The 19,316-nt window shown below is 35.9% G+C and overlaps 1 protein-coding gene across 5 annotated transcripts in view; it reads right to left on the minus strand.

Moving 5' to 3' along the window:
- The window catches only part of DMD (dystrophin), a gene marked incomplete at both ends in the record, with an annotated part of 1,307,865 nt that overhangs the window by 722,249 nt on the left and 566,300 nt on the right, over positions 1 to 19,316 (minus strand). For all 5 annotated transcript variants that reach the window (XM_082303865.1, XM_082303861.1, XM_082303862.1 and 2 more), the window contains 8 exons: positions 3,444 to 3,593; positions 4,355 to 4,489; positions 6,055 to 6,237; positions 8,657 to 8,827; positions 10,925 to 11,080; positions 12,603 to 12,716; positions 16,452 to 16,664; positions 17,654 to 17,799. In XM_082303865.1, coding sequence (XP_082159991.1) covers positions 3,444 to 3,593; positions 4,355 to 4,489; positions 6,055 to 6,237; positions 8,657 to 8,827; positions 10,925 to 11,080; positions 12,603 to 12,716; positions 16,452 to 16,664; positions 17,654 to 17,799 — 1,268 coding nt within the window. The remainder of the gene's footprint in view (positions 1 to 3,443; positions 3,594 to 4,354; positions 4,490 to 6,054; positions 6,238 to 8,656; positions 8,828 to 10,924; positions 11,081 to 12,602; positions 12,717 to 16,451; positions 16,665 to 17,653; positions 17,800 to 19,316) is intronic.

A 19,316-nucleotide genomic window follows, 5' to 3' on the forward strand; every position in this document is an offset into this window, starting at 1 on the left:
TTTATCTCTTTAGGTTATCACTGCAGACAGAGAGTGCCTCAGAGCTTGTAAAAGCAGCCCTCTTAGCAGCCTTCAAAGCAATCACATGGAGATGGGCCATGAAGAATTCTTTCTCCTCTTGAGAGGAGAACAAAATGGAAAATTTGTGTCAAATGATGAATGTGTGCTCTTTGAAAGAAACAAAGGGTAATCTTAAGGGGAGTCCTAAAAGAAATTAAGAGAGAAAGTCCCCAAGAATAAAAATTGAATCTAGTGTAAAGTCCATCTGAACAATAACATTTTATACAGTTTTTTGCAAGTGTAGTCTCAAGAATATCTAACTGACATTTTTTAAGTTTGCTGGACAGGATGTAAATCACTTTCAGCATTACAGAGGAGGATAGCCACTTGTAATATTTGCTTGAAGTTCTTCAGGCAACAGCGTTTTTTAGATCTAATATATAGAGAAGTAAGTGAATCAGTCCTTGAAAAGTAAAGATAGGGTATATGCCGCTTATCGATCAGCCCCAGATGTTCAACAGCAAACTAAACACACTCAGTCTTTGTTAACTAAAGAAGATAAGGCATACAAACATAAAGCCATTATCTGCCTTTAGAAATGAATCTCTATCTCAGTAGCAATGCTGTGTTGTCTTGCAGCATCATTCATATGGCAGTGGTTTGGTTTGGTTGCTCTATTAGAAGTGAATAAATATTTCACATATCAGTTTCTGCCCACATGAGCTTATTGTCTTGATAATTACCTACACAATTATTCAAATAAAAATAAATAACTTAACCACATTAGGATAGCCTATTAGTCTGTCTGAAGTAGAAGCGACCTTGAACACAAGCTGAATAATGTTATGTGCCTGCAATGTATTTTTATGCAAGGAGAGTGCATGCTATTTGGATTTCAACAGGGCTACACAAACAGTGCAGAAAATTCAGTGTCAGGAATCTATGAAAAAGAGTGTATGACTTCAGTGGAAAAATTTATAAAGCACTTTGTTGTAGAAAACATGCAGTAAAGAAGCGGTGTGACTGAGTCGTGATTGAAACAGTTTCTTTACAGCTCTTATATTCATATACAGATCTCACCATTATTATTTGACTACTAAATATCAGATCAAGCTTTCAAAGAAGGGGGAGGGTTTACCCCGCCCCCCTGCTTTTTGTCTATATTTAAATTAAATTGGAAAGCAGTGAATACATTTCTAATACATTTTGCTTATATACTCATCCAAATTGTCTCCAGAATATCACACAACATCGTGTTGTATTTTCCACATTTAAACCCTGAGGCTGACATGAATTTTGATTTAATGCCTATTATTGTGAAGACTGAATAGTATTCATCCATCACTCAGCAAGACTATTTGAAAGTCCTGTTTTCACACACTGGAAGCCCTCTGTATATTCCCAGTTTTCTCCTCCAAGTCACGAAATAACCAAGAGATACCAAGTAGCAGAATTCCAGGGAATGTATCTGCTTTCAAACAGAAGTTAGATGTAATTTAAAAAAAAAAAAAAAAAAAAAAAAAAAAAAAAAAAAGCAGGTATACAGAAGGTTATGTTTAATTTTCCATTATGACACTGTCCAGCAATATGGGACTATGTGAATGCCTGCACTGCACCAGAACTACCCTACCATCAGGTAGTTAGTAGAAGGAACCAGGCTCTTTTTCTCCCCATTCTTCAAGTTTAAGCTCAGAAGAGCTGAGGACCCTTCCTTAAATTTTATTGTAGTGTTTTTACTTCCACTCTTTTCAAGAACAAGTACATTTCAAGCACTATGAAAGAAGCAAAAATATTATTGTCATGGTAGATTCTTATCATTCTAACATAGCTGCTTTCCAAAAATCTTTACTTGTGCATTGTTTGTATCATTTAAACTGAGTAATTTTAACCATCTTTGTAGCTCATCTTTGAACATGTTCTGGTTTCAGTCATAAAGAGGGTCTCTGTGTCCTTTGCTAGGTCTTTCCCTAATAATTCCTTTCTGATATTTTGCCAAGTACTGAGCTGACATCTTCCTGGTATTTCTCTTCCTAACTCCAAGATCTTCCTTCTGAACAGTAACAGTCAGCTAAAAAGTTACAATTTCATATATGAAGTCAGAAATCCTCCATGAGTACCACTTTTCATTTATTTACACTGAATACTTCTGTAATTTAACTGCCTTTTTACTCTGCCCTGTAAGGTTGTTCTGCATTTATTTAGAGTTTGTCCCCATCTTCATTACTAGTAAACTACTAGTAGTTGAGCTATTTCCTTATGTATCCTTTGGTTATCTTAAAATTCTTTGGTGAATTCTGTTTGGTCCTGCCATTATACACATACACACACATTTGTATTAGTACACACACAAACGTATGTTAAATAAACTCCTAGTATTAAAAGTAAATATTCATGCACAAGTATCACAGTTTTGAATTGATTTACCAGCAAAAAGTATACTGTTCCATTAGTGGGATCTGTCAAAGAATTAGTAAAATTTTCTTCACGGAGTCTGTGGCAAAGATTGCTAATCTAGCATATTGCTAGATTTGACTCTTCTTGTGCTAAACATGTTTCTATATTGAAGTGTCTTTATAAAATCCTTCATTGATACAAAGACTTATTTATTGTTTAGTAAAGAATATATCTGTAAGAGAATGTTACTCATACAATTTGGAAAATAGTTTTCTTCTCAGTGAGAGTTTTGTCAGAGAAAGCATCTCTAAATATGCAATTGAAGATTAAGTCCACTAGATGGTCACTTCAATTTTTGAATTTTAGGGTTACCTATTGCACTGGTTTTGGCTGGGATGGAGTTAATTTTCTTCGCAGCAGCCCGTGTGTGCTGTGTTTTAGATTGGTGATCAAAACAGTGTTGATAACACAGGGATGTTTTGCCTATTGCTGAGCATTGCTTGCGCAGTGCCAAGGCCTTCCCTTTCTCACTCTGCCCCTCCCAGCGAGTAGACTGGGGTGGGCAAGAGGCTGGGAAGGAAAACAGACAGGACAGCTGACCTGAACTAACCAAAGAGATATTCTGCACCACACAGAGTCATGCTCAGCAATAAAAGGGGAGTGGGGGAAGTTTTCCAAAATTGCCATTGCTTGTGGACTAGCTGGCATTAGTCTCCGGGTGGCAAGTGATTGGTTTTGCATCACTTGCTTTTTTCCTTTTTTTCTTTCATTTATTAAATTGTCTTTGTCTCAATCCATGAGTTTTCTTGCTTTTGCCTTTCCAGTACTCTCCACCATCGCACCAGGAGATGCAGGGAGCGAGCGAGCAGCTATGTGGTGCTTTGCTACCTACCCGAGTTAGGCAACCACACCTATGCAAACCATCCGCTTCTAAAATAAGTATTTGTTTCTGTACTGTTTAGGAACTATACCAACAATATTTTTTTTTTTTTTAACGGTGCTAGACTGTCAGCTGTTTAATGGGAGGACAGGTCAATTATTAAATATACCTCCTGCTGAAGTTCTTCCCATCGAGTATTGAACTTCTCAAGTTTCTCATTGATCAATTCATCCAAGATTCCACCATCAGTTAAAGTCTGAGCCAATTCCCGAATCTGATTGCGATTATCTTCTGGATGTCTCATTAAACGTTCCAAAGACTGAAACAAGGTCAAAAAAGTAGTTTGTTTTCCTTTCTGCAAATAAGATTCTACAGAGCAATCACAATTCCCCTTAAAAATGTAAGTAAGAAACTTCACACTTCATACGCAGCAAAAGCAGAGAGGAAAGATAAAAATATCAATGTCCCATGTCTTGACAACAAATGTTCCATACCACTTATTAGCAAAAACAAAGATTTTTCACAAAGCAATAAATTGGGTGTTTGATTTTAAAAACGTGGACTATGCCCAATGAGTTTAGTGGGAGTATTTGTGTACTTAAAAATTTGCTTGAGTATCTGAATGGATGAAGTTCAACAGCAAAAATGCATTATCAGTGTAATGTTTTGTATTTTGATCCACTAAGAGTATTAACTTAATTTCTACAAATGTGAAAGGTTCCATGAATAAAAATTAAGTGATAATAAACAGAGTTGCAGTGCTAGGATGAAAGCTTGCTCCCTCTGAAATCTTCAACATTTTTTTGACTGGCTTAAGTGAGGCCGTGTTTTTTAAGAACATGTATTTTATTGTCACCAAAGATTGTCTATGACATCAGGCATAAAACATTTAATTACTCTGTTTCACTTAGGTGGATTCAAATTCAAAACCTCATTTGTTGAATCAAGTGAGAACGTAGGACTTTCCAAATATTCTGCACCTTGCTCATGTGTAATGTTGATTCATAGTTTGTTTTGAATGTAATGTGAATTACAATTTATCAATACATGTGATTTGATATTATTTAAGTCAGCACTTACATCTAGAGACTCAGAAATCTCTTCTGCACCTCCCTGGATATTTTCAGTTGCCTTGAGTTTCAGTTCAATCTCATTCAACCATTTATTTTCAGCATCCAAATACGACAATAATTCACGCCAACATGCCCATACCTCCTGATGGAGGGAAAAAAAAAAGTTTATTGAGCTTGAAAATCTCACAGCTAACTTTCACTTATTAAAACATCGAAAAAATTGCAGGCTTCATCCCCAAAACAACATGGTTGATATCTGATGGTTACAGTGCCATATAGTTGATTTTTTCCCCAGTATTTATATGTTCCAAATAAATATAATACACAACCAAAACATTTTGATTAAACAGAGCAAAACCACAGAAGGTAACATGAAAAAATGAACACTTCTGCAAAACACCACTTCAGTTTTCTGTCTCATGAATTATCCACTTTATATGCTTTTCTGTAAAATTTTCTTGTAATATATAAATATACAAATTATCAGAATTTTTAAAGACTCATGCTAGAAGTTTATGTCTTTATTACAAGATGTAGTTAGGTTGCTTATATATTCTGTATATTAGTTACTTAAAGCACAGATTCATAAAATGTCTAAAAACACAGCTTTCAAGAATTCTGACTGAAATCTCTATGGAAATTAATTCTAAACTACATTTAGTGCAATTTATAGACCACTTAAGTGCTACAGTACTAAACATAATGTTGTAAAATGAAATTATGTTCTTATTCTCCTGGTATTAAATTATTGTCTAATATATTTTTACAGTGCTTAAAGATACTTAAATAAGCAGATAAAAATGGCACTTTACACACAAGCAAAACATTTAAACTCCCCATAAATGATCTTTTCATTGTTCCTTTTTTCGTTAGTAAAAGTTAAAATAATTTTATTGAGATATATTAGGCTGTTTGTAAATCAAGTTTTCCAGAGTGCAATTCATCTCACCTAACTTTGGTCATATCAGATATAAGTATCGGTCTAGGAGGAGGTTATAGAGGGATATTATCACACAACAATATCAATGATCAGGGGAAATATAGATTACCAGCTTAGACTGCACACCTAATTTCCCACAGTGAAATGTAGAGGAGATAAATTTTACCCAGGTAAATAATTGTCCTCTATGAAGTTAGTTATTGTAAGTTAGATCATAACAAAAAATCATACCTAATTTACTGTAACCACTGTGTAATATGCAAATAGTCCTATGGCAAGAATCTGTAATGGAGCTGGCCAAAATGGCAGAGTAAACTCAAAATGCATGAGACATATTCAGCTTGCCAGCAGATCAAATGCTGTTCCCATGCTGAGATAATACCACCTCTCCAGTTTCAGGGCCATTTAATCAAAATCCTTAGCCTTGGAAGAAAGAAGTCTAGAGGAGGTGATGAAGACAATGTCATGGGGTTGCTACAGAAGTCAGACGCTTGGCTTAATCTCAGGAGGGATAAGAACCCTGAGCAGCCATTGCTGTCTCCCACTTAAGAGCCATCTCTGAGGCTTCTTTTTTAATATGACTCTCCAGCATATATGAATCTCAAAAAGATTTAGGTATACGGCTCATACCATGTGGTATTTGGTATATGGCTCATAAAGTGAGGACAGCCTTGGGCTACTCATGATCTCATAGGATAATACATCTTTGTTCTCTACCTTACGTTTGCAGTTAGAAGGGCTATAAATATAATGACAAGATATCAAACCTCCAAAGTTTTGCACTTTCCATTCAGTCTGCTGCAGAGTCGCTGGTAGCTGGTAATTAGAACATCAAGCTCCTTTTTCAAAGCCTCATGAGCTGCAGGTGGAGCCTTTGCTATAAAATTATTCACAGAATCAGTAATAAGCTTCACTTTCACTTCTTTCTGCATGGCTTCCTCCTTTGCTCTCTGAAAAAAAAAAAAAAAAAAAAAGTTGTAGTCCTGGTTTAAGAAGGAAACTTATTTCTAAATAACTTTGTTAGAATTCTCTCTGACAGAATTCTGTCAGAGGGAAAAAAACCCAAACAACCCCACAACAACAAAAAAAAAAAAAACCAAGAGCCATTTAATTCCCAGACTTTGACATAATCTTGAATGTATCCAAAAAACTTTTTTTTCATTTTGTTGCCAATACACAATACTCAATACAATTTAACATCTTCTCATGACTATTTATTTTTCTGGAGCTCTCAGAATAGCAAAACATTTCAGTATTTTATTTTTTTTCCACGAAATGCTCCAAATACCTTTGCCATAATACCTTATGAACCACAAATGACAAAAAAATCTGTTGTGTTACAAATTCATGTACCCAGGTTTAAAGGTACAATCACAAGCAGCAAGACAGAGAAAAAGGAAAATACTTCTGACTGATTTTCCTCTCCTTGCCACTGTCATCAACCTGAATTTAAAGAGAAACTGAGAAAATAATTTTTCTCCAGTGTATATTTCACACTTTTATCAGAGCATTAATGTTGATTTCATTCTCTCACTTTACAGGGATAGAAAAATCAGCGCCATTATTCACTGCCAGTGAACATTAACCTAACCTGAAGAGAGGACAAAGTGAAAAGGGAGCATCCCCCCAAACAGCACTTTCTGTGTTAGATCCTAGGCAAAGAAGTTTAACAAAGGACAGACATAGGAAATATAAAGATCAAAGGGACACAGAGAACCACAAATGGATGGTGAATCAAAACCAATAATTAACAAATCTTATGTAACTGATCTGGAACCACCAACCTGCCACTTTTCCCTGTTTTAGCCTATGTAACCACAACAACTGATCAATCCAATTCCCAGATTTCTTCCTCCACCTTTTGCTACTCTTGTAGTTGCTACTCCCTTGTTATGCCATCTCATTAATAAGATATAATTGTCATACCTAGCATTGTTTCCTCCGAGTGCTTACAATGAGATGGTGTCTATGACTGGAGTCATATCACTACTGGAAACAGAGTGATGGTATACATAGTGTCAACAGTGTACACTGGTCTTCACAGGAATTTAAGATGAGAACTCCCTGTCCTGAAAACATTGAAATGAAACCTTGTTCCCAACAACCTTCATTCTCTCTGAGTCTGAGGAAGTCCATGAACCAGAATAATTGGGATCAGGCTGTCGTTTCCAGAGAAAGTTTACTAGGTTGCTCTTGGCTTTCCTCTTCCCTAGCTGGAGGAAGAAATGGGCTGCAGGGCGAACAAAGAGTTCTGGTCCAGATTTTGCCTGTTCTGTGACAGGAGAGGTGGCTGGAAGCCTTCGGGGAAAGGATCATCAGGAGCAGGTGAAGGGATGCATGACAAATGATCTGGTTATCTGCATAGGTCAAGGTGTCACAGTTTGAACATACTTGTACTTCAGCTGGAAGTACAAAATATTCACTAAGAAATCCATAATGGATGTTGTGTCTAAAACTATACATTTTACCTGTTTTATTATGCAGTGCAATGTATAAATTTGAGTTTTGTTATTTAATTACTAAAAAAGAACTGTATCTCTAGAGCAGATGTTTATTTTTGATACATTTGTCTCATTTACCATGAATCGAACTTGTTCCACATATTTCCATATATTCTGACTGGCATCAAGTCATTTTTGTCAGTAAATAAAGAGATCATCAGTTGCATGGTCAGATACTCTCAAACACTGGCAAAACCCTATGGACAATGAAGAGTTTGCGAGCAAAGTGTTGGATAGATTGTTAAGGCCATATAATTTGACTTCCTGAATAGCACAGGCCAAAAAATTCGCCTATGAAATAAAAATCAAGCCCACATCCAGTGGCTGAGCAAGAGTATATTTGAGCATATATCACAAATTAGTGTTTTTGTCCAAAGGCCATATTCATCCCACATGAAAGGAACATTAGTTACTTGAGACCAAAATATGCTCTTCCTATATTGCTATATTAAAGAAATAATAAATCATGCATACTTAGTACATACCAACATGCATCCTGAAGTCCTAAGTCTTTTTTTCTCTCTCTCTAATATAAGGAGAAGACATAAAACTGATTTGACTATCAGTTAACTGCTGCTGACACCTGATTCTTAGGAATTATTCCTTAAGTAAAAGAATGCTGAAGGTGCATCAAAATCAAGTATTCAATAAATCAAAGAGAAAAAAAAAGAAATGCAGTATTGTGAAAGATTAAATATCTTCCAACATATTCCAAATAAAAATTACTTCAAGCCACCTACATTTTAAATTTTAGGCTAACAAGTAGATCTCAAAAGGCACTTTTCTAAAAGAAAAAGTAGACTTTCTTTACAATGAAAGCTTCAAAAAGAACTTTAAACACAGCTCAAGGAATTAGGTCATCTTTTACCTTCAGTTCCTCAACAGCTTTCTGTAATTCGTCAGGTGTTTTATACTCAAAATCTCTTTCCAGATACTCTTCCTCCGCTTGTGTTATCCATTCATGCATCTCTGACAAATCCTTTCTGAGACTCACTGTCTTATCCAAACCACCTTTTAATGCTGCCTTTTTAGCGTGGGCCTTTAAGAAAGAAAACATTACATGGTACTTGAAGCAAGGCTAGTGTACAAACGTTACAATATTTTAGCCTGAAAAGAACCAAATTAAATCCTATACTAATAACATCGCTGTAATTAGGCAGATGTTAACAAGTAATTAGATAGATATTAATAACAGGTAATCGAGAAAGTATTACACACGTATACATCTTTTTTTTTTTGGCGAGTCATTGTTGTGCAGAATGAGTTTTTAATGATCCTAGCACACAACTCTACACCATAGGCTGTCATCAGAAAACAAATTTGAAAAAAAAAATCACCCAGGGACTATCTTCTAAAAGAAGTAAAAAGAACAACCACAGGAGACCTTGAAAGTGTATCCAAGGATGAAACCAGAGGGTCTCCAGCTCGAAAGTCAGATGACCTTCTAACCAGTTTGAATGCAACTTGCTAGAGAATAAAGCAATATGCGTATTTTCTTCTACTGATGAGATCATTATTGAATCTCTCAGAAAGGTGTATATCCTAAAAATAGGTAAGTAAAAAAGGGATCTCCTACTGGAAGAACCCACTTATCTTAAAGGGAAAAATACTGCTGTTAAATCCTTTCCCAATCACTATATAGGGATCATATAACTTATGTTATATAGCTCATGTATAGAACTAGAACTAGATGATATTTAAGGTCCTTTCCATCCCAAACCATTCTATGATTCTATAAATTGTGCATCAACCTATCAAAATTGTCCATAACTGATTGAGCCGTTAGCTGAACCATCTTTCAATGGTATAAAGAAGTTTGCAACAAAAACAGTTGCACTGGTGCCATTTTTCAGAGTTGGGCTTGCAGAGCTGATCACTCCAACATCCTGCACTGTGATGCCCCTTCAGTAGATGTTATTTTCAGTAACATCAGGAGGAATTGTGCCTTAGTATTTTGTCTTAGTTTCTGACTGCTACTGGTTTCGTTACTCATCCTTGAGGACTGGCTGTTAGATGTTGTTCTATATAAATGTTGTTTTACAGAACAAAACAGAGTAACAATAAAAAGGCGATGTTCAACAAGTATAAAAGCAGAAGCATATGTGGCCCTGCAAAATTGCCTCTTCCTCGGTGACAGCACCAGAAGAGAGGGTAATCTCCCTTCACCTGGAAAGAGTACGTTAATGCCAATTCTTAGCTCTCACAGCCATATTAACTGCATGTATTTCAACTCAAGCTGACTTTTCCAAATCCTTTCTGGATCAATAAAATGTCTTACAGATTTCAAAGATCAACTTTTTTGATAACTATGTTTATCACAAAAACATACAGAGGCTATTTTTCACATGTAAAGTGAAGAATAATAATTTTAGAAAACATCAGACCACCTTGAAAGTTAATAGTTTTACTGTTATGCAAATATTCGTTAAAAAAGGTGGACAATAGAATGAGCAAGTAGAAAAAAAGCAAAAGTAATACAACATGAAAGACGTTTCCTTTGAACTGTCACAAAGAATAAGAATCTAAATGCCATCAATGAAATAACAGTATTTTTAACCTCCTTAATCTGTGAAATTATTTATTAAGAATGTCTTTAAAATAAAAGAACCGTCCTTTCCTGTTATGCCCCATTCTCTCAAATTTGTGTGATCATTGGAGACTGTAAATTACAAACATGCATATATGCACATACTCTTAATTCCAAGTTATTGAATTCTGAACTCTTCACTGCTTTAATGTCTTATTTCATCTAGAGTAATGACACGTGAGTACAATGACGCAAAAGAAAATGTAACACTAAATACAAAACTTCATTTTTTCGCAAATGCCTATATACCACTTTCAGAAAGCTAGTTTTGCAGGAGCCATAAATTACATTGTTGTTAAGATCTAAGATATTAGTATATAACTTTGCTATAAAAATAGTAAGATATTGTATTATAACATAAAGAAATATCCTTTACATGTATTGCTACATACGAAATAAAACTTCTAAAATAGAAGTTTAATTAATGTGAACCAAATATGTCTAAATTCAGTTTCATATATACTGGATATTCATAGGATGACAAATTCTGCTAATGAGAAACCTGATTATTAATTTAAAATGAACCAGTCACAGCGGGAGACTTGATACCTGTTGGCAAATGTGTTCCCATTGAGCATTGAGATCCTTTAGTTCTTTCTCTATCCTGGAAGCAAATTCTGGCTCTGCTTCACTCTTCATTTTCTTCCCAACCTCATTAACACTGTTCAAACTGGGCTGGATTGTCTGGATATCATTTACTAAAGCCTAAAGGAATAGCAGAAGATTAGGCAAGCAGTATTCATACAAATTTTCAGATATGCTATCCCTATCAAAATGTGTCTACATGAGATTCTAACATGTCTTTGCTCCAGATCTTCAGTCAAATGAGCGCAATTAATGGACTTAACTATGAAAATAAATAAAAAAGGAATGAGCAGCTGTAATGTGGCATCAGCTGAAGTTCATTTGCAAAATATGTCAGTTTCAAATGTTATGTATATGCTATATATATACACTCATATAATGTTATATTACATATATCTATTACAATGCCTAGATCTTTTATTCACATTTGTGAAAGAGCATCCCATCATAACGGTGGAAAATTATTTGTGAAGCCATCTTATTAACTATGCCAGCATTACCCTTGGGTTGGTAATTCACCTGATAACTTCCTTAAAATGATCTGAATGGTGATATTCTCTGGTTATGTCTGCTTATTAGAATTTTATTTGTGGTTGAATATTATTTAAGCCCTGAGGTAGTTCTAAATTGCCACTTCCAATTTTATTTCCTAAACCTTTCTTCAATGCTGCAGATGTTACCTGGGCTTCCTACACAGTGGAAAAGGCTGGAAGCGTAAACACATAAAAGATGATGAAGATTTTGGTAGTTTTATTATATATTTGACAGTAATGGCTAATATTTGTGCGAACTCTTCATAAATTCAGGTGACAGACTCTAAAGGAGTTACATGTAATTTACTACTCTGTAGAGAAAAGAGTTGTCCTATATAATTTTTAATCATCTTTTATTTAAATAAGGGGTAAGAGAGAAAGTCTGAGGAGCTTGTAGCTGTGTAAGATCAATATGTAGGTTTCATAATATTTATACATCCTGCCAGAACATTTACAGAACTTGTAAATACCACTGAACACATGGACAGGGACTATCATGGATTACAAGATTCACTGCACTTACACACTCTGTTGGGACAGGCAGAAGCATTTGTAAACCCTGTGATGGAAGTATCAATACTTCATGATGCTTTAAAACTCTGCTGGGACAAAATCCTGGAACTTGTAAGTTTAGTGAAAAAAACCAAGAATATAACTCACAATACCTGCAAGTTCTTTCGGTACAGTCAGAAGAGCTTGTAAATCATGTGTGAATAATAGATACAGGAAAAGAACTTCTGGCACAGATTACACAGCTTACAACAAATACACATGCAATGTTTGTAAACTCAACAAAGCAAATAAACAGTTATTTTAAGAGGCTACTAACTTATTATTTGCTGCAAGTACCCTCTTTGATGTTTTGCTCCTGCTATAAATACATAATGATACAGGCACTGTATGCCTCCTTTCTGTATTAAAGTTTCCAATTTTTTAAGAGAATTTTCCTTCAAACCCAGGAAATGCAGGAGGTTCAAATACATTGCAGAAGACAACCCCCTTACAACATGAATTTATTTTTAGGAACATTAATCATTTGTGTAACATCTGTATAAGCTAGGCTCATAGAGAAGAATCGAATAATTGCCAAGCAGGCAGGTAATACTCACTGTACATTGCTCAAGTTGCTTTTCCAGTGCTTCTGAATCACCAAGGGCAGGCCACTCTTCCTTCAGAAAAACATCCACTTCAGCCATCCACTTCTTCAGTGTTTTAGTGTCATTCTGTTTATTAAAAAGACATTTTATTGCATCGCACAGAACCTGACTGGCAGTAGAGTAATTCATCTTGGCACTATGACTAAAACTCATTGGAATGTAATTTCAGGATTATTGAACTGCCTGAAAAATACAAACACAGCAAACAAGCAAGCCCAATTTTATCTGGGACTGTCATCGACTCTTTAGCCTGCACGTTGACCACTTCTGCCCAAGTTTAATGTGTCTACAAGCGGGCAGCTCTCTGGCTTACAAGTTTATGCCTTCCAGATAGCATATGTGTTTAGATGCTGCATGCATGTTCATTGGTTCCTTGTATGGCGTCAGACTACTCATACTTGGCAATTAATTCAGGCTCACCTATCAAATCCTCCTGTGCTTCAATTTAAATTTCAGGCTCCTTTTGGAAGTTGCATGCTCTACTGCCTATTTCTCTACCAGAACACAACACAGAAAAACTCCCTTACTACTCAGAATGAAAAAAAAATTGTAACTGAAACAGTAATTGAAACAGTAGTTCACTTCAGACACTAAAATCATATAATGACTCAATGAGTCATTTCAGAGACTGATTCTCATTTACTGTTTCTAGCACTAGAATATTTGTAATCAGTAAGTTGTTTTCCATAGTCTTTAATTAACCCTTGCAAATAATAAAAAAAAGGTGACCACCAAATGCTTGCAAAGAGGGAACCCTACCAGTCCCAGGCAACATTACACTGATAATCTAATACCTTGAAAGGTAGAATGAGATTTTTAAAATGTCACTTAAAATTACCTTAAAACGCCACCTTAGGTAAACAAGTAGATGCACGTGTTAACAAAATTATAAATGGCAAAAATTTGAAAGGCAAATTATAACGCATTTGTTCATCAAACTGTTTTCATTACCAGTGAAGTACATATTGATATTGTATGCTGAATGCAAAGTTGAATTAAAGCACAAAAAAGGACATTTCATTAGAATACAGACTGTGCCCTAAAATGTGTACGTACTATTATGAGATAGATAACCAAAGGGAATATTTTGCTAATGTGCTTGATATATTTAGTAACGACAGGCTACCATGGAAAATGAACTGAATTAAAAATAATCATACAGAAATTATCAGTATACTTCAGAATGGCAATTATCAAAACACTGTTGAAGTATCTACTGTGCATTCCATTATCAGTCAGTAAAAATAGTTCGGAATCATATTTCATGATGAAACTTTAATACCTTTACATGAATACTTTAAGTATAATTTATTAATGCTGCAAAATATAGATCTGATGGGATTTACTTAAAAAGGGACCAGTCTCCAGCTACCAATGAAGATCGAATGTATGACTTGCATTTTGAATCAGACTGTAAATGCATTTTATTTATCGACACTGATTTCATCGTATCCCATGCTGACACATTCCATAAATTGCAACAGCTAACACTATCCTCTGGAAGATTAGTCATTCAAGGAGTTGAAAAGACAATGACTTTTATATTAACTGTGTACTACAGTGACTTCAGCAATAAATATAAAGGCTAAGCTTTTTATACAACTATAGCTCACATAGCTTTAAAAATACATGCTCTACAGAGCATAGTCTTGATGCTCAGGACTTTCTCCTTTGAAGAGCAGCGGGGGAACCTCTAAACCTCTACCCAGAAAACTTGGGGGGGCGGGGGGGAGGAGAAGACAAAAGTTTGAATTTCTCGAGAAAAGTGTATTGCTCTGTTTTGTGCAATTGCAAATATTTCATTATACTATTGATAAAACCACTTTCTGGTTTTCCTATTTATGTTGCATTTATGTGGCAAGGTTTTGGTAGCAGGGGTGGCCTCTGTGAGGAGAGGCCAGGTGCTGCCCTGTGCTGGACACAGCCAGTTCCAGCTGCCTCCAATGGACCCACCACAGGACACAGCTGACCATGAAGTGAAGCCCATGGTGATACAGGTTGTCTCCTGCAGCCCATGGAGGTCCATGGTGGAGCAGATATCCACCTGCAGCCCACGGAGGACCCCACACTGCAGCCCATGGAGGACCCCACACTGGAGCAGCTGATGTGCCCTAAAGGAAGCTGCAGCCCCTGCAGAGTCCCACACAGGAGCAGATATTTCCTGAAGGACTGCAGCCTGTGGGAGGACCCGGGCTGGAGCAGGGGAACAGAGCAAGGAGGAAGGAGCAGCAGAGAGGAGCTGTTATGGACTGACCACAGCTCCCACTCCCCATCTCCCTGTGTCCCATGGCCGGAGAGGAGACAAGAGTAAAGCAATGGAGTGCAGACTAGGAAAAAGAGGGAGGGGGAGAGGTGTTGTCTTAATTTTTGTCTTTGTTTCTCACTACTCAAATCTATTTTAATTTTCCCCAAGTTGTGCCTGTTTTGCCCATGATGGTAACTGGTAAGTGATCTCCCTGTCTTTATCTCAGTCCAAGAGCTTTTCCATCCTATTTTCTCTCCCTGTCCTGCTGAGGACCGGGAGTGAGAAAGCAGCTGGAGCATGTGGCTGCTGGCCAAGGTTATCCCACCATACCATTAAACTTCATTTCATGGCCAGCTTCAAACGTCAGGGATGTAGCTATGGAGCCAAAGTTACAATTTAGAGCAATGTGACATTTCAGTAGCTAAATTATAAATGGTACTGATAAAATGTTTCCTCCTTTTTTGGTCCATTTTGCTTATCTAAAAACTGATGAAGAGTAACAGAATAATGAGTACTTACTTTCTTTTCTAAAAAGTTTTTTTCCTCTACAGAAGCAGAAGCGTAAGAATACTTTGACAAAAAATTTATTCCTGACCAAACAACTCTATTGAATTAAGCTGAAAGTAACAATTACAGTTCACATGCTATTGTATTATAATTCACAACATGGAGCTAATCATGTATCATATGCTACTACCAGCAAACCAAAGCCAAGGACAGAAATATTTGATGTCAATAGGAGAAATACAGAGTGATAACACTGAAAAGAAACACACTGTGAGAAAACAGCTTTGAATATGGTTGCAGGACCTCAACCTTCAGAATTTTCTTTGCGATATCCCCCATAAGTATGCAGGTGTCCATTTGAATGGGGGCAAGGAGAGAAAAACAAATTAAAAAAATTAAAAATACTTTCTCCATTTTTGTGACTGGTTGATCTGAATTCCTCTGAAATCTGTCCCTTGAAATTATATAGAAATAGAACAGGAATATGTTAAAATGGACTTATTTTAAATCTTATAACATCTAAGTCATAGAAATCCCCTGTAATGCTGATACATGTGATTTATAAATAAGTGTAAATAGGAGATCTTCACAATGAGAGAAACAATGTAAGGTTCCAATGCTGTCATTCTAAATACCTGAAATTCACATAATTGTGTAAGTCATATACACATCTGCTTTCTGGCAACTGCTGCCAAGATACTACTATATTACAAATCACTTTAATTATGCAAGTGAATCCATTAAAGTCAATATGGTTACAGCTACTTCAGCTGCATGAAAAAGTACTTCAGCTACATTGAAAAAGTAAGTAGAGCAATATTAGTAGCAATTTCACTGAAATCAAAGTTTTGCTATTGAAACAACATAGGCAGAAACAGCCACAAAATCAGAATTCAAAGTAAAATCTTGGACCCACCAAAATACATTTTATGTACTCTTTTGATATTTCACTTTGGAGTTACTTTCGTGAGGTGTACAAATGCATTCTGTGCTAGTCTCACAGCCACAAGCCACCACACAGTAGTCAAGGCTGTAAAAGTTTGGTTAACCTGAAATCGCTGGAGTTTGGTCATAAGCTCCTCAAGTTTCTGGCAATGTTCCACCAGCTGCGCTGATAATTTCTTCCAGCGGCCAAGGATCACCTCAATCTCCGATCGATATCTTTGGCTGACTTCTGCAGGGGCTTTTCTGGACATGTCTTCCACAGTTGTGCTGAGATAGTTCAGGCCTTTTTGCTGCTCTTGCAGAGAACTTTGTAGAGCCTATGAATAAGAAGCAAATAGTATCCCGATTCATGTACCAGGCAATTCCCTTTGTTTCACAAACACAGGCGAGACTGTTGAAGAAAGCACTGAAAACTAACAACATAGGCCACCTTTCCTAAAACATCCAATGACATATTCTACTGAGCAATTTGGAATCGCTTTTCTCACACAAACTAGAAAGTAGATTTTTCAGTTGACCTGAGAATATAACCAGATGTGTTTATACTTGTTAATAGAGATGATCCACATACACTTCATTAATTTGAGATAGGAATTTACTGTGGCCCTAATGATTACACTTTCAAAAGTATCAGACTATACATGGAGAAAAAGAATAAACTTAAACTCCTTCTATGATTCAAAGATTTTGATAATGTCTTCTCAAAACTTTTGCAATTCTTAGCCCAAATTTTCTGCATCTAACTTTTTTTCTATATTCTACTTTTTATTTCTGCATGCGCATTACTAGTTCCATCCAACAACATGCTCATTAGCCATCCAACAGTAGAACAATATCAAACACTGAAATGCAGGGAAGGTTTGTACCCACTGGCAAAACTTGTTCCACATTTGTGTCTGCTTGTAAATCCGACAGGAAATCTGACAAAGCCCGTGCTGCATTTTGCAAGTCACAATTGTTTCCATGTCAACATTGGAAAATGAAATGAGCTAAATCTATACTTAACTACCAGAACTATCATCAAAGGAATATTTTATATATCATGGGGACAACCAAAGGCTTTTCCTTAACATGTTCAATATCTTATAAAATTGGTTTCAATGGTGATGAACAGTTTCAATCCTTTAACTTTAGGAATCAATATAAGTAAGTATCCACAGTGTCCTGAAGCCCCTGGCTAAAACCCGAATGGGCATAATTCGTTCAAGATCTGTAGTGAAAGTTTCAGCAGAATCATGACAACTTTGCATGCTGTTCCTCTAAACTTTTCATTTGAGACGTTTGTTCCCACAGCTTGATCACTCACCTTGAGCTCCCTGAGTCTCTGCTCCATGATTTCATATTCAGCAACCACAACCTGAGGCATGGAGAGTTTAGTTTCTGACTGCTGAATCCACACAAGTATAGTGCTCATTGTCTCTTTGTAGTGTGCAGGAGGCAAAGTGTCAAAAACTACATTCAGCGAGGAAGAAAAAGGAAAGAAATAAAATAATTTTGTGCTTCATTATTTGGTTTGCTGACAGAAGATGTTTGATAAAAGACTGAGCCTAATTGAAGTCAATGGCTATTTTGCAACAGATTGCAACAGGCCCAGTATGTCAGTACCAGATTTTTCCAAGACTTGTGGAAGCAGAACACTTTTGAAGAATGAATACACTAATTCTAATGTTTATGATATCTCCCTCATTTTATCAGTTGTGTGTCATTTGACTCTCTTGTTACAGGTCACACAACAACTTATATGGCCAAGACAACTAGTTTAAATATGCGTGTTTAGGGATCAACAGATAAACCGTTGTACTTAACCCAAAATCTAATTTCAGAAGTGCAGTAAGAAATAGCATTCCCTTTTATGGCCCATGTTTGTGTGTTTAATGTTTCTGTTCAAGTAAAATGTTCTGTTTAAGACATCTGTTAAAAGCTTAGAAAATTAATCTTCTGCATTAAAGCTGAATTTTATTGAACTGTGCTTATTGTGCCAACATTACAGCTGCTGTAAATAGACAACATCTGGCACACACATGAGCAAATCATTAGCAGAGATACTCCCTCTGCCCTCAACAACAGTTGCTTCTTTACTCATTGAGAAAAGTACAGACAAATAGCATGGCTGGTTGGAAATGAAACATTTCCAACTTGTACCACATAATAATGAAGTATATAAAAGCTCAAAAAAAAGTTACACCTGTTTGTATCTCCTGTATGTCTCTGATGTTTCAGAAAGAACTATACTGAGAAATGATATAGCTGTCCAAAAAGCAATTTTGACAAACAACACAGTTAAAATTTTTAAGTGCAAACTTGCTTACATTCTCATACAGCAATGCTTGGCAGAATATACTTCAGATTTTAACCTAATTTTTTAGTTGATCAAAGAATACTACTTGAAAAAAACCTTATATTTTCAGTTAGGCATCATAGCAACATAGTAAAATCAGGGCAATTTAAGCTCTGTCTTGTGGAGTATGCACATTGTATGGCATATTTTCTTCATAAAAATCTTGGCTGATCTGATTTATCACACACATCTGGGGATTTACAAAAGAGAGGACGTGGTACCAGGAAAGACAAGAATTTCTTGCCTTGTGATATATTTTCTTTACAAAGAAAGCAACAGTAATACATTCTTGGAAACACAGAAACCAAACATTTTCCATCTCATCAAACAGCATTTTAAATCTTTTTATTTCCTTAGTGAGATTTTTATTGTCTTTGACTCATTTAATCCAAACAATTCCTATTTTAGAATAGAACATGCATTTAAACACATCACTACAGATGAATGGAGATATAATTTTAACAGCTTAGATATGTTAAAGGAGTACACAACTCTTAATCTGCAGTTTTATTTAGAAATATGAAATGGAGTTCAGTACTGTGATGTAATGTTTGACTTCTATAAATAATTTTCTCCTTTAAATGAAAAACAAATCTTAGGACTAGTGTATGACTTCAAGCAGCTATATAAA

Source organism: Platalea leucorodia, assembly GCF_965183815.1.
Source record: "Platalea leucorodia genome assembly, chromosome: 2".
Lineage (NCBI taxonomy): Eukaryota > Metazoa > Chordata > Aves > Pelecaniformes > Threskiornithidae > Platalea > Platalea leucorodia.